The 13934-nt window shown below is 36.7% G+C and overlaps 1 protein-coding gene across 1 annotated transcript; it reads right to left on the reverse strand.

Moving 5' to 3' along the window:
* Window positions 1-6898: 6898 nt before the first annotated feature.
* LOC136817639 (venom protein 302-like) lies at window positions 6899-11585 on the reverse strand. The gene is made up of 3 exons (XM_067073958.1): window positions 11259-11585; window positions 8428-8589; window positions 6899-8168 (listed from the first exon to the last, which is right to left on the reverse strand). Exons 1-3 carry the CDS (start codon window positions 11362-11364, stop codon window positions 8041-8043), a joined length of 396 nt encoding a protein of 131 aa, XP_066930059.1. The 5' UTR covers window positions 11365-11585; the 3' UTR covers window positions 6899-8040.
* Between the last annotated feature and the right edge of the window lie 2349 nt (window positions 11586-13934).

Raw genomic sequence — 13934 nt, forward strand, 5'->3', positions numbered from 1 at the left:
CTAACCCTACCTGACCCTACCTGAAACAACCCTTTAATCTAACCGGGAAATTTGACTCTACTACCAATTCAATCCAAAACATAGGTCAAACATCACGCGGGTAGGCGGGGCAAAAATTCTAGATCGGCGGTTGGTTTAGCCTGGACTTGTTAATTTATTGCGCACACAGGCCCCGACAAAGACAAAATTTTTTCGATCAGTTGCTTTTTAAAGGTCCATTCTGCTGCGCGCTGGACCAATTAACTGTCAAAGTGACCCATTACACCAAACGAAGTTGAATTGAAGGAGAAAAAAAAATGAGGAAAATCGAAAATGTCTATTTAACCCGGTAAATTGTAGTTTAACTATAATGTAGTTAATAGCCAACTCTTTTGTCTTTAGATGTCATTGCTCCGGGTCTATATCTTATTCATAATAGCAGAAACATAGTCCGTATAAAAAACTATAGTCTGGAAGCTTATTGTTTTCACTTTTTGAGTATAGCGCTTCGTCATGCAAACGTCATGATTATTACTTCTCTCATTTGACCGAAATTCAATCCCACAATCCTTTTCGTCTTAATTCAAAAATCGTGAAAGTTATTACTTGTTCTTTGTAATTGAGTGTAATTTGCGTGCAAGCGTAATAAACGCAAAGGGGTATGGGATTAAATTTCAGTCAAACATAAAAATCAATGTCTATTTTTAGATTCGCGACGGTATGCTATTAAGCCTAATTCATTTATTAAGCGCAAGTTCAAGTAAGAAACAATGGAAAGAAACAAAAGGAGCTTTTTATACGGACTATGGCAGAAGTGAACCGACGGATTGGATCCTGCGAAGTTTCGGTCAAATTATAATTAATTGCTGTTGTCTTTTTTAGACAAAAGCTTGCTAGGTTTGGGTACACATGCATTTATAAGAAGAAACTATACCTCGTGTAACTTATGGCATGTAGAAAAAGGACATCAGTTTGGCGCAGAAAATTGGGGGCCTTAGACATGGTCATTTATACGTCAAAAGAAGAGCTACCTGTTGATATAATTAATTTTTTGGCTTTTTTAAGAAATTACAGAAAAAGTAATTTATGACCTCATAGTTGATGTCGTCATAAAACTAAAAATTTAAAAATCTTAACAACTAATGAAAACAAGATGAAATTTTCACCTTGGATGAAATCATCCAAGCGATGTATATTATCGAGAGGAAGCAGTTCACAAAAAGATTTTTAAAAAATGATGACATCATCACTTTTTCAGCCAGAATAGATTTTTGCTAATTTCTGCTGACGTCATCAAAGTTAGAGATTGCCAATCATTGCGTGGTCACTCACCCTTAATTTTGGGGTGGGAGGATTTTCAGATTAAAAAAAAAGGCGGGGCTGACATTTTTTTCCGAATTAGTAGGGACCTTTAACATCTAGGACGTCCACTTGAATGAGGACGATTCTATCTAGATTTAATATCACATGGTCAAATTTGAAATGTAGTCAAGTTTTTGTAAAAAATGACGTTTTAATTCTAAGGGGATTCATATCATTTAAAACTATTGTACTCTTCCTTCTTTTCTTTGTCCCAAAGGAGACGTCAAAAAAGAATTTTCAAGTCGTCTTGAGATACGAAAACATCCATTAATTACCCTATTAAATTCACTATTCTCATGAAAAAATTTATTTAAACAGAATAGAATCTAGCTACGATCCATATATCAATTCCTAAAGGTTTTCTTTTTATTCAATCCTGCCGTACTATTTTTCAAAGTTGCCGTCCTAGATGCTAAGTATGATTTATTTATTTACAGTAATATATTTCCCAGGTCTATCGACCTCTATGAAATAATCATGCTTAACATTTTACAATTTATGGAGATCTTTTTCCCATTCTGCGAGCAATTTTTCTTTGAAGTTGGCGACAGATGTTGCAGCTACAACATCAACTCCAAGACCATTCCATATGTCAATACTTCTGTAGAACAACGAAATTTGTTTGATACCCTCTGACACCATCATTTGCAAAGTTTCTTTGTAGTTCGTAATCGTGCTGACGTTTGGGGCGTTCGCGAAGGACAAACTTTTGACAGGCCGATGATTTATCATAAACGTGAAGATGTTTATATACTTCAACCATATCGCCAATTTTACGTCTGATTTTCAGTGTCGGAAGGTTAATCTTACGGAGACGGTATTCGTAAGATTTGTTCTTGTACCCGCTAACCAGTCTCGTGGCCCTTCGCTGAACACTCTCGATGGCATCGATGTGTTTGATGAGTCGTGGAGACCAAACGGCTTGAGCGTACTCAAGATGAGGTCGGACGAACGCTATAAAAAGAGTGCGGAGCATTTCTGGTGAAAGAAAGTCAAAACTTCTGCTGATCAGACCAACGATTGAGTTAGCTTTCTTGATTTTACCAAAGATGTGTTCTTCAAAATTCAGTTCCCCAACGATAATCACTCCGAGATCTTTTTCTTGATCCACATGCTCCAGGATTAACCCGTCTATGTTGTATGGATGGGCATGTTTGATGTTCCAAAATTTTCCTAGTGTTAGCACGTGGCATTTATCTGGGTGGAATCTGAGTAGCCAGTCCTTTGACCATCTTTCCATTGCATCGATATCATGTTGCAAGCGAATGGCATCTTCAGCACTATTTATCTCCTCAACAAGCTTAGTGTCGTCTGCAAAGAGGTACATATCAGAGCTTGTAACCTCAGGTAGATCGTTGATATATAACACAAAAAGTAATGGACCAAGAACACTTCCCTGTGGGACCAGTGGCGTTGTGGGAAAATTTTTCTGGAGGGGCCAAAGTCAATTTTTTTTAAATGGCGCCCCCCCCCCAATTTTCCAAAGTGGTGCCCTCGACTAGAAAATTTTTAAAAATCGACTGCCAAGATACCCTAAATCACTAAATAAAAATGGAAAAATTTGTCACTTGCTAGAGTGAAAAGAAACTTAAAGAAACAATGTGTAATGCGAGCTAAGCGAGCGGAAAAATTTATGGTTTATGATTTCATTATTGTTGTCAGCAAATTAGTCTTGGGGCGCAGTTAGATTTTCATTTAATAATGCTATATTGTACACCAAAAAAACTTGTAAAATACCTAGATTGCAAAGAAGTTACCAATTAACTTTATTGCGAGCGAAGCGAGCGAAAAAAAAATGCAAGTTTTTTTAAATTATCTCGGTAAAATTGGTCCTGGGCGCAATTTAAGGCGCATAACATAAAGTATGATTTTTAAGATTAGGGCGTTTAAAAAAATCTCTTTTGGCGCCCCTTGCTCTTCGGCGCCCCTTCAAAAAAGCTCCGCTGGGGGGGCCATGGCCCCCCCGGCCCCCCCTGCCACAACGCCACTGTGGGACACCGCTGAGTACTTTACCTTCCTTGGATAGTTTACCATTTACCTTGATATACTGATATCGATCCGACAGAAAGGATTTGATCCAGTCTAACGTGAATCCTTTGATACCGTATGCGTCGAGTTTCTTGAGTAATCTGCGGTGTGGAACTGTATCGAAGGCCTTGGCAAAGTCGAAATAGATAACATCTACCACTTTACTTTCTGATATTGAGTCTGAACATTTATCAAGGTAACTCAATAATTGTGTGACTGTTGATCTTTTCCCCAAGAATCCGTGTTGCTTGTCAGAAAGTAACTTTTTGTTAATGTTAATGTTAATGTTAATGTATATATTCTTTAAAGTCGAAAAATGTGTACAAATCTGTACTAGCTTTAAGCTAATAGAGTTCGACTACCTATTTTACAAAATGAATCATTCACCATCATCTGTTAATGCCCAATCGCTGACGATTTCTTCTGTAGAGCATTTTGGTTTATAATTTGAAGATATTTTTGTTCGGTTTTGTAATTTTTTAACGAAGCGTAGTTTTGTTCTTGGGCTTCCTCTTACGCACCAGTTGAATCCTTTATTGTTATTGTCTTTGTTAAGTTTCTTCGCTTGTTCGTGCATCTCCTTGATCTTTTTCCGTTCGTTGATTGTGAAATCTTCCGTTATACTTACCTGAAAGAAACAAGTTTCTTTTAGCATGTGTAAATTCTTCATGATAAGATCTTTGTCATGTTGACTTTGCAGGGTGACTTTCAGAGGACGGCCATTCTTTGTTTTTCTGTTTCCTAATCTGTGGTGAGTAACATTGATTTCTGGAACATCATCTTCTAGGAGTTCTCGGAACCGAAATATATCATATTTTTTCCCATTTTCTTCTTCTTCCTTATCTGGGCCTGAATATTCGAGAAACCCGTGAACGATCATATTCAGTTTTCTAGATTCTATGTCTCTCTTTTCACTGTCTTCCTTCCGTTTTTGTTCTTCGGCAGATTTTAAGTCTTCTTTGTGCTTCTTGGTAATCTCAGCGTATGTTTTCTTTGATGTTTCAGTCATTATTTCTGCTGTGTGCTTTATTTCTTCCTTAATCATGCTTCTTGTCTTCTCCTCCATCTCTTGTAGTTTTCCTGCCAGAAAGGTTTTGAGGTCATTTTTGATGGAATCACGGGTTTTTGTGTTGGTGTTGACCTCGTTGTTCAGTTGTTTTTGTATGACGTCGTCTTTCTTTTTAAGTTCATTTTGCATCATATGTTGAGTGTTTTTTTTCCCACTTTACTTCTTAGGTTTTTCGTTATTCGTACGCAGTTTGAACATAAGTAATGATCGTTGTAGGATGTCACGAATATTTGTAGTTGATACAGGGGTAGCTGTGTGCACTCATAATGAACTGATCTTTTACATTTTTTGCATGTTAAGCGATCCAGGTCATTGTCTTCAGTACATCTTGACGGCGTGCAAGCTTGAGGTGGTGAGGCTGCTTCGAAGGGCTGATCTTTATCCATGTTGATGTTATTTTCATGAATTTTGATGTTTTTATTGGTTTTCAGCCATTTTTTCGAAGAGCGTTGCAAAAGCTTCTGATCTAGTTGACGTCAAATAAAAACTGACAATTGTCAACTAGGAACTTCATTATTTGATCTTTAACAATTCTTTCCATCAATCTACAAGCAATAGAAGTCAAGCTAACTGGCCTGTAATTTTCTGCCAAGTTCTTTTTTCCTTTCTTATAGATCGGGGATACGTGCGCAATTTTCCAATCATCCGGTAGTGTACTTTCTGCGAAGGATTTGGACATAACAATGTTTAGGGGGACAGCAATATAGAAAGCTAACGCCTTCAACATAGCAGGATGTATCTCATCTGGTCCCAGTGACTTGTTAGGGTTCAAGCCTTTCAGTTCTTTTCGGACCATTTCAATGGTGAGATCGAAAGTTACACATGAGTCTGTACGTGATGCAAACTCTGGTAGTGGTCCAGCAGGCTCTTGTGTAAAAACACTACAAAATTGATCCTGTAGTACGTCTGCTTTATCTTCATCCCTATAACAGAGTGATGAGTTATCCTTCGGGTCAAGAAGGAGAGGAGAAATTCCCGGTTTTGTTTTCATGGAGCTGCGAATATGTTTCCAGAATTTCTTTGGACTTTTCTTCGCTTGATCACAGATTTGTTCTTCTAGCCTCCTTCTTGTCTGTGCTATTTTTCTACTTACAAGGTTTCTTGTTGTCACGTATTCAGCTCTACTTCTCTGTTCTGTTGATGTGCCAATCGACCTTATCCATTTGCGGTGGAGACGACGCTTTTCTTTGATGGTTTTTCGGAGTTCTGTAGAAATCGCAAATTTTCCTCTTTCTTTATAAAGAGTTTTCTTCTTTTGTGCATGGTACGTATTGGTTCCTAAGGTCAAGAAGTTTATCTCGTAACATATTCCAGCATTCATTAACATGTGTGACGTCTGCCCTGCTAATGAAACCAGTAACCCATTCAGAATTTTCAAGATCTCCTTTCATCGCTTCGTAGTCTCCTTTATTGTAATTGTATTTCGCACCTACAGGCTCGGTTTCAAAATAACATTCAAATGTGAATGAGAGAACACTATGATCGCTTTTGTCAAGGGGGGGCTAGATAGGTTAGATTATTGACTTGGTGTTCTTCGTTTGTCAGGATTAGATCGATAAGGGAAGGTGTGTCCGTCCCTCTAGCTCGGGTGGGTTCATCAACGTGTTGGTAGAAAAAGGCGTCTCTTAGAGCGTCCAGGAATCTTTCATCTTCCTTTGTTTCGTCGTGAGGAGTGGACCAGTTTTTCCAGTTGATGTCTTTGTAGTTGAAATCACCGACGATACATTTGTGAGTATATTTGTTGTTGAACGCAATTTCCTTTAAGAGAAGGTTCAATGTAATGTTATTCCTGGCTGATGTGTTCGTATTAGTAGGACTCCTATACATACATGCAAAGAGTAAACAGTTTGATCCTTCTAACTTGATCTCTAGCATGCATACTTCTTGAAAATCATGGGTAGGTCTCACTTCAAGAACAAGGTTTTTTATTGACTTGTGTATAAGGATGACAATTCCACGACCGACTTTATTCAAGGAATTCGTTTCATAAGGCTCAGAGTAATCTTTGACGACATAGTCCTGAATCAAGCGCTCTTTTTTCCATTTTTTTGGTTTTACTTCGCATATTGCTATAATATGGGGCTTTTCATTTAAAACTAGCTGGTCTAGTTCTCGTTTCTTCTTTTTCGTAAGCTGGTCTGCGTTTGTATACATAATGTTTAATTTTTGTCGTGTTTGTTTTTGTTTTTGCTTCTTATTTTCTACTTTATTTGTCAATGGTTTCTTAGTTAATTTTGGCGATTGTTGGCCATTATCTTCTTGAGGCGGATGGTGCTAAGGTCTCTAGTATCTCCCAAACGGGGGATGGGCTACATACTGCTTATTACCATCGATGTTATTACAAACAAACTCGAGTACACACTGATGAATATTCGTAAGACAGTCATAAAGAGAAGCTTTTTGTCGATGTTGATAAAAAACAGAGGAAAAAAAATGGCAAAATAAAGTTATTTTTTGTTTCCCCACCATTCTTTGTCGTTTAGTCATCAAGATAAAATGAATTTATACACATTCAAATAAATATTCTTAAAAATCTACTTACAATTTATAACATAAAATTTGTCAAATAGGAACTATAATTATAAATTTCTATTTCGGCATTACTCTCTGCATAACACCATGTATATGCCCTTTGAAGTCGGAGGGGGGATGGGACTCCTCTTAGAAGAAATATTATTTCGCAAGATAGTTTGGGTCATACCTCGAACAATAGCATTGGTACTTATCCAATTTACGCATTTGATAGTCAAAAGTACAATCAGAATTATGCAAGACTGTCTGAGTGGAAAAGTGGGAGCTCTGTAAAAAGTACTTGAGAAATAAATCTGTACACTTGAGAAAGATTAAACGAGATTGCTATAAATAAAGCAAAACCAGACACAATGTAACATTTTTGCCCAAAAAGCAAGTGTTGATGATATGTTTAAAATAGTTTTTGAGATAAAAACGTGTTACTATATTTATACTTAAGAACTTGAATATATTACGTTGGCGGACTGTCATCCCAAAATGAAGTGGCTCCTTCTAAGGGAAAACATTCAAATTATTTCTGTCCTTTGGAATATTTTCACTTCAAACCTTGTGAAAATAAGATGGAAGGTAGCTTACCAAAACTACGTAATAAACTGCGTGTGTTTGTCCACCACAGAGTACATTCTTTATATTGTTGTTGTTTTTAGAAGATAAGCTATTTACAACCAATCTTTCAACAAACACGCCACAGCTTACAAAAAACCATTCATGAAGGCCTACTGCTAAGTTGACGTGTGCGTCATGGTAAATTCATTGTTTTGATACCACAAAGAGCCACCATTTTGAAAACCAGCAACTCAACAGCAGCCATTATTGTTGATTGTCAACACTATTTTGAAGTTAATAATGCGCGTCAATGCTTTAGTGTTTTGTTAATTTGAAGACATTGTTGCTCTGTTTCTACGCCCCAGCTTTCCAGTGTTAATCAACCTTGCCATGACAGCAAGACGACAGCATCTGAATGTCGATGTATACCGTTTCATTTCCTTTGATGAAAAGCTTTACAGTTGTTCCTGCTGATATCAGGGCCTACAACCATCTACCACTACTGTTCTCAAGAGGCTACCCCTTTATGAGCGTTTCTTTGAAGCAAAGAAAAATCTTTTGACAAGACGTTTACTCTTCAACACTGCTTTTAAGAATTTCTTGCCTTTCATTACCCAACGGTGTGCTGCTCTATCACGTCTTGGAAGTGGCGCTAAAAAGAGGGGATATTGCGTATTAACATTTTGATACAGGATCTCAAAATTTGTTTATGATGATGTGCATTTATTTTTTGTCAAAATGCCTTTCTCTATCATACCGTGAGTAAAATTGGCTACAAAATGCAAACCTCCAGGGTGGTTTCAGTAAGTCTTTTTAAAAGTAAATTCCTGGATAAATGTTTCAAACCTCAGTTGTAATTATGTAAATTCTTCTAAAAAAAAAATTAAGAACCAAAAGGAAAATCAACTTACTGCAAACTCCGACTTCGTCCAACTTGACTTCCCTGTTTTCGGCCTTGTAGGAGCACATCAAACCTTTGACACATCTCTTTAGTAGCCATGGCCCTCCACAAGCTTCCCCTTCTGTACCTCCACAAACTTGACAACATCCACACTGATCCATTACAGTTTCTCCTATGGGAGGAAAGAGTAAGATATTTAGATTAAGTTTATCAATTAATGGTACCCAGTTGGCGTCCGTGAGTTTATAAAGATTCCTGTTTATTTATATCGGCAGTATATCTATGCTTTAAAGATGCTGTTTATCTGAGAGACACATTGATTTAGTTTAAATTTGCTTGATTGCGATATTCAATTTTTCAGTCTCAAATTCATTGTTGGGTTGATTGATTGATTAACTTTTATGAAATAAACACTGATTACTGATTAGTGAAGCCATAAGAATTGCGCCACTTTTGGAATGACGAGTTGAATCTGGCTTTCTTGCTAACTTTCCACATGCCCTATTTCCCAAAATTTAGTGATAATTTTTTTTTAATCTTTATAAAAAGCGCTTGTCTGAAAACCACGTACATATGTCACACATTTCGGTTTGGAATTAAGTGACTTCGTTTCCAACCGAAAAAGGAAACCATTTCATCTCTAGCCCCTTCGGGCTTTTAAACTGAATGCCCATTGACTTCCAAGCCCGAAGGGCTAGACTCGAGACTCCTGGATGGGAAATGAAACCACTTATTTCTCATCCAGAACGCCCGTGCGTGGTTTTCACACAAACACCGGATTGAAACTAAAATCTATCGCTAGATTTCAGAAAATGCAGTCCTCAAAAACAATGTAATCACTAGATACAATCCGTCTTCATGATTGCGGCTTTGCGGCGCGTTCTAGGCGCGTTCTGGATGGGAAATAAGTGGCTTCACTTTTTCTTGACTGGGAAAGGTTAGAGATTCTACTCTAGCTCTTTGGGCTTTAAACTCGATGTGAATACCGCTATCGAGTCAAAAGATTCAAATAAAAATAAATTAGCATCAAAAATTATTAATGTAAGATAGTATTTCTTCATTTTTTTACAGTGCTCAATACATAAGCAGAGCTATGTCAGTCAGGAAGAAAAGACACTTTTTATTCTGCTACTGGCCTGCTACTGTTGCCTGAAGATTGTTCCCAAAATGGCGTGAAACTACCAGTAGCAGAATAAAAAGTGTCTTTTCTTCCTAAATAATGTAATATGTATAATGTTTCTTTTCAGAGTGTTAGAGGATAATTTTTCTCTCCCCTCTTCAAAGATTAGAAATAAAGGAATGCATGTTAATGGAGGCTGATACCGAAGACGAATACTTTAAAGTTTGATATAATAAAATGATATGAGAAAATAGAAATGTATTTGACTTGGTCAGTCTCGTACCCAGGGACGAATCACTCTGGTTGAGGATGATGTTAGCCTAGAGGTTACTTAAGGCTTTCTGATAGACCGGATGACTCGATTACTCTCGGGTACTTAATAGCCGTCCCCCCGCTAATTAATTTTTCGAAAATTTTCCACCCAGGACATTCTTATTCCAACCCCCCCGCTTATTAATTTTTGGGAAAATGTTTTTAAAATTTCATTTTTTTTGTCCTAATTCAGCTGTATTAGCCTCCTTTTCAAAAATTTTCCACCCAGGACATTTTTATTCCAACCCCCCCGCTTATTAAGTTTTGAAATTTTTTCCAACCCCCCCGCTTATTCCAACCCCCCCCCAGCTATTAGGTACCCGAGAGTACTTCATTGAACTCGGCGTTATCAAAATTTATTAAAAAGCAAAGTTCAGCAGGCAGATTTAGACTATAGCTGATATATTAAAGATCGGCTCAAGATAATAACTAACATGGCTTGATGATGTTCGAAGCAAGCGCACAAATTATGCTTTGTAAAAAGTTATGTGGAAAGTTGTTCTTCCTAGGTAGAAGTTACGTTTAATGATTACACTTTGCAGGCGCGTATGTATTCATTTCTGAAAATATAAAAAAAAAACCTATGTGATCCCAATTATCTCTCATCGTTCAACCTTCGAACCTTCGATAAACATGAGAATCAGCGAATAGGAAATTGAACCTGTCAGATTACACGTTTTTTTTTTTATAAGAACAAAGTATATAAGAACATAAGGCTTCGATGGCCGAAATATTAAGAACATGTTAAGAACATTTTAAGGCTTTGTGGACTCGAAAACACCCAATTTTTTAGGAAATTGCACAAAAATACTCACAAAATGGTGAAAATAAGAAAATTTTAAGAACATTTTTAGGCTTAAAACTCAAAAAGTTTAGAACATCGGAAGGCTTCAAAAATTTTCGACGTTCTTATAAAAAAAAAAACGTGTAAATGACTGTTAGCTTTTATTCATGTCACTTTTACTCCCCGGTCTCCGGCCGTTATGCACATAAGATGTAAGTATTCTATTCTCAATTTTCTGTTATAAAAAATACTTTCCGTAGTTTTATTTTATTAAGTCCTTACAGCAAGCATACCCTAAAATTGTGCAGTTATTTCTCGACCTTTCTGCAATAGGACCATTTAAAGGTTTTGTTTTTCACATTGGATTGACACGGACGTGGAGCAAGATTGGTCAGAAAGAGGAAAAGAAAAACATTCTTTTTGCTTATATCAGCATAATATAACAAAAGCAAGACACTTTCCTGATATGAAATATGTGTCTGATATGAAACGGGAATACTTATGTAAAAACAAAACCTTTAAGCTGAAATTTCTTGGACAAGTGAGTCGATCGTAGGGTCGTAGACTTTGAAGGAGCGCCAAGAATGACGGTGAATGATAAGGAATAAGAAAACAATGATCTTACCTTTACAGTCAGTAGGAGCTTTACATTTGTCTTTGTTGCATTTACAAGACAGCGTATAAGCCAATGAAACGATCGACAACAAAATAATTAATTTCATTATTGCCATGTTTGTTCTTCTTTGATTTCCAAGAGATATTGAAAAAAAACCTTGCAAGTGAAAGTTTCTTCAATGGCTTCAAAAAATTTCAAACGACAAAAGACGAGCTTGTTCGTTAACTCAGGAGCAAAGTGTATCTTTCAATTCTTAAAGGTCCACCAACAGCAGTGTGAGAGCGTCGACCGAACGATTCACAACCTTAAATATTTGTGTATGTCAAATAGTGGCTTGTAAGAGTTCTTATTTCATTGATCAAAATGTTGATGATGCGATGAGAGAATAGAACAATCACATCATCAATAAATAAACAAAAACAATGCGAAACGATTTCAAACTGTTTTATACAAGAATAGATTTTAAACAAGCATTTTCGTCTGTGCTTTAAAGTTAACTATCGAAAGTTAAGAAAAAAACCAAGCAACCATGGTGGCGCCTCCTTAGACACTTACTATTTGGCCCCTCCACTTTCAAAATTGATTCGCCGGCCCTGTTACGGTGCATTTTTGCTCATCTTTGATCATTTTGACCCTTTAAGTGCACTTTGTGAAGCTGGGAAAAGAGACCCTAAAGGGCAGCGCGTACGGTAGGTTGTTTAGTTGTTTACCTTGAGTGCCCCCCCCCCAGATGTCGCTTTTTGTTTTGCATCGATCAATCAAATTTGTGTTTATCACGGTACATCCACTTAGAAGATCAATACTAACCATGGTGCATGCCAATATGAATCTCAATGGATGAGCTACCACTGTCAGAAAAGATGAGTTCTTATTGTAATTTTTCTTATAAAGTTTTAAAAATTATGTCGCAAAGTTTATTTTCATTTTCAAGTCCCTTTTTTGTACATGGAATACAAGGGTGCGAAGATATAAAAATGGCAACAATCAAGAAAGCCCTTCAAACAGTAAAAGTACGTTATGTCATGCCACTTCGAACAAAATCAACATACTTTGGAAGATATACATTTTTGCACTTTTTTAAGATTCTACAGCGCCATATAAAGCATTTATTTTGGTGCTATAGTTAATTCATTAAAAATACCATACACATGACCAAGAAAAAAACATTAAATAGCCAACCCATATACTTGAAGGGCAGTGGACTTTAAACAATTCCGTTAAAATTGATCACGTAGGTAACCTTATACAGAATAATGACCTGTAGTTCTCTTAAACTATATGAGTGTTGGTTAACTCTTATTGCAAGTATGACCTGGGCCTAGTCTTCTAGTCTGCCATGAACTTTATCTAATAATAGAATATTAGTCATCTATGATTGACAATTGAACATGGTCAATATTTGCGGATAAAGGGAATGCGAATACAGAATGAAATAAACGAGGGTGTGTCTAAATGTTTGAAAAAGGATGACTCGTCACCTCTAGGGAGAATACAAATTAGCATTCTAAAAGTCTAAAACTCAAGAAAATTGCAAAATCGCAGCGCCAAAAATATTCAACGTACTCCCTAAGCAGCCGGGTCCACAAATCTGCTGAAACAATACACAGTTATATTTATCTAGAAGTTGTACGAGGCCCAATCGCAGACCTTTCTTTGGGTGACGCCATGATTTTGATGGTGGAAGTTTCAATAATATGTAAAGCGACAAAAAAGGTGCAACCAGTTTGCGCGGAGGGGGAATTCCCATTTTGATCGCCTGGTATTACTTTAAAATGGCATATTTCCGACTGATTTTGTCGAAAATGAGGCTTTTTACAAGACTGAATAATGACAAAACATAGATGAGGGGATTATGGTGCCCAGTTGGGCGGGAACGGTGAACAGTTTCTGAAAAGCCTAAAAGCCTTAAAGATTTTTTTTTTAAAAGCAAAAAAGCAAAAATACAAAAGAAGGCAAGGGGTCCCTTTCCCTTAATGATATGAATGGTTTACATCGCATACCAAAACAAATGATGCAAGATTCAGTGATTCGTCCTTTTTGTGCAAAATTTACACACTTCACAAAAAAAATACGCGTATAAATAAGAATGCCACCACTTCAAAGTCTTTTTTGACCGCATCAGTCAGCCATACCTCAGGACTGAAATATCCCTTTCAAACTTCAAAATGAAGAGCGAGTAAACAAATCACTTTACTAGATCACTTAAAAGTTGTTTGCAAAATGGAAAACTAAAGGGATTTGGCCTTTGGCAAAGGTCTTAGCGAAAGGCCTTGCAAAAATACAAACAATCTCACGATAAGAGGGATGGAGAAATTGTTTAGATAAAAGATTAACATAGCATGTTTACTTCAAGTCTAGCTGATTTAATGTCTCAGCGACGTGAACCAATAAAAATGGTGTATTCAAGGCATGTGACCATGTGACCGTTAGCATAGCTAGCTTTCGTTTGATAAACTAAATGAAATTTTAAGCTTTCCGCTGACGCGAATGATTCCCATAAGTATTTGAGCGTTAATTAAAAAGTAAATAGAATCTGATAGATTTGAATTCTTAATCAGGAACTTTGCGGGTACATAGTTTACCTTCCTGCATAACGTTTAAAACTTGAAAACCCTTCCTTTGTTTCTTTTCGCCATGAACTTATAATGTAAACATATAAATATCAAATATTGCAACGGACTTTCC

The sequence above is a fragment of the Clytia hemisphaerica genome, unplaced genomic scaffold, assembly GCF_902728285.1.
Source record: "Clytia hemisphaerica strain Z4C2 unplaced genomic scaffold, Clytia hemisphaerica genome assembly, whole genome shotgun sequence".
NCBI lineage: Eukaryota > Metazoa > Cnidaria > Hydrozoa > Leptothecata > Clytiidae > Clytia > Clytia hemisphaerica.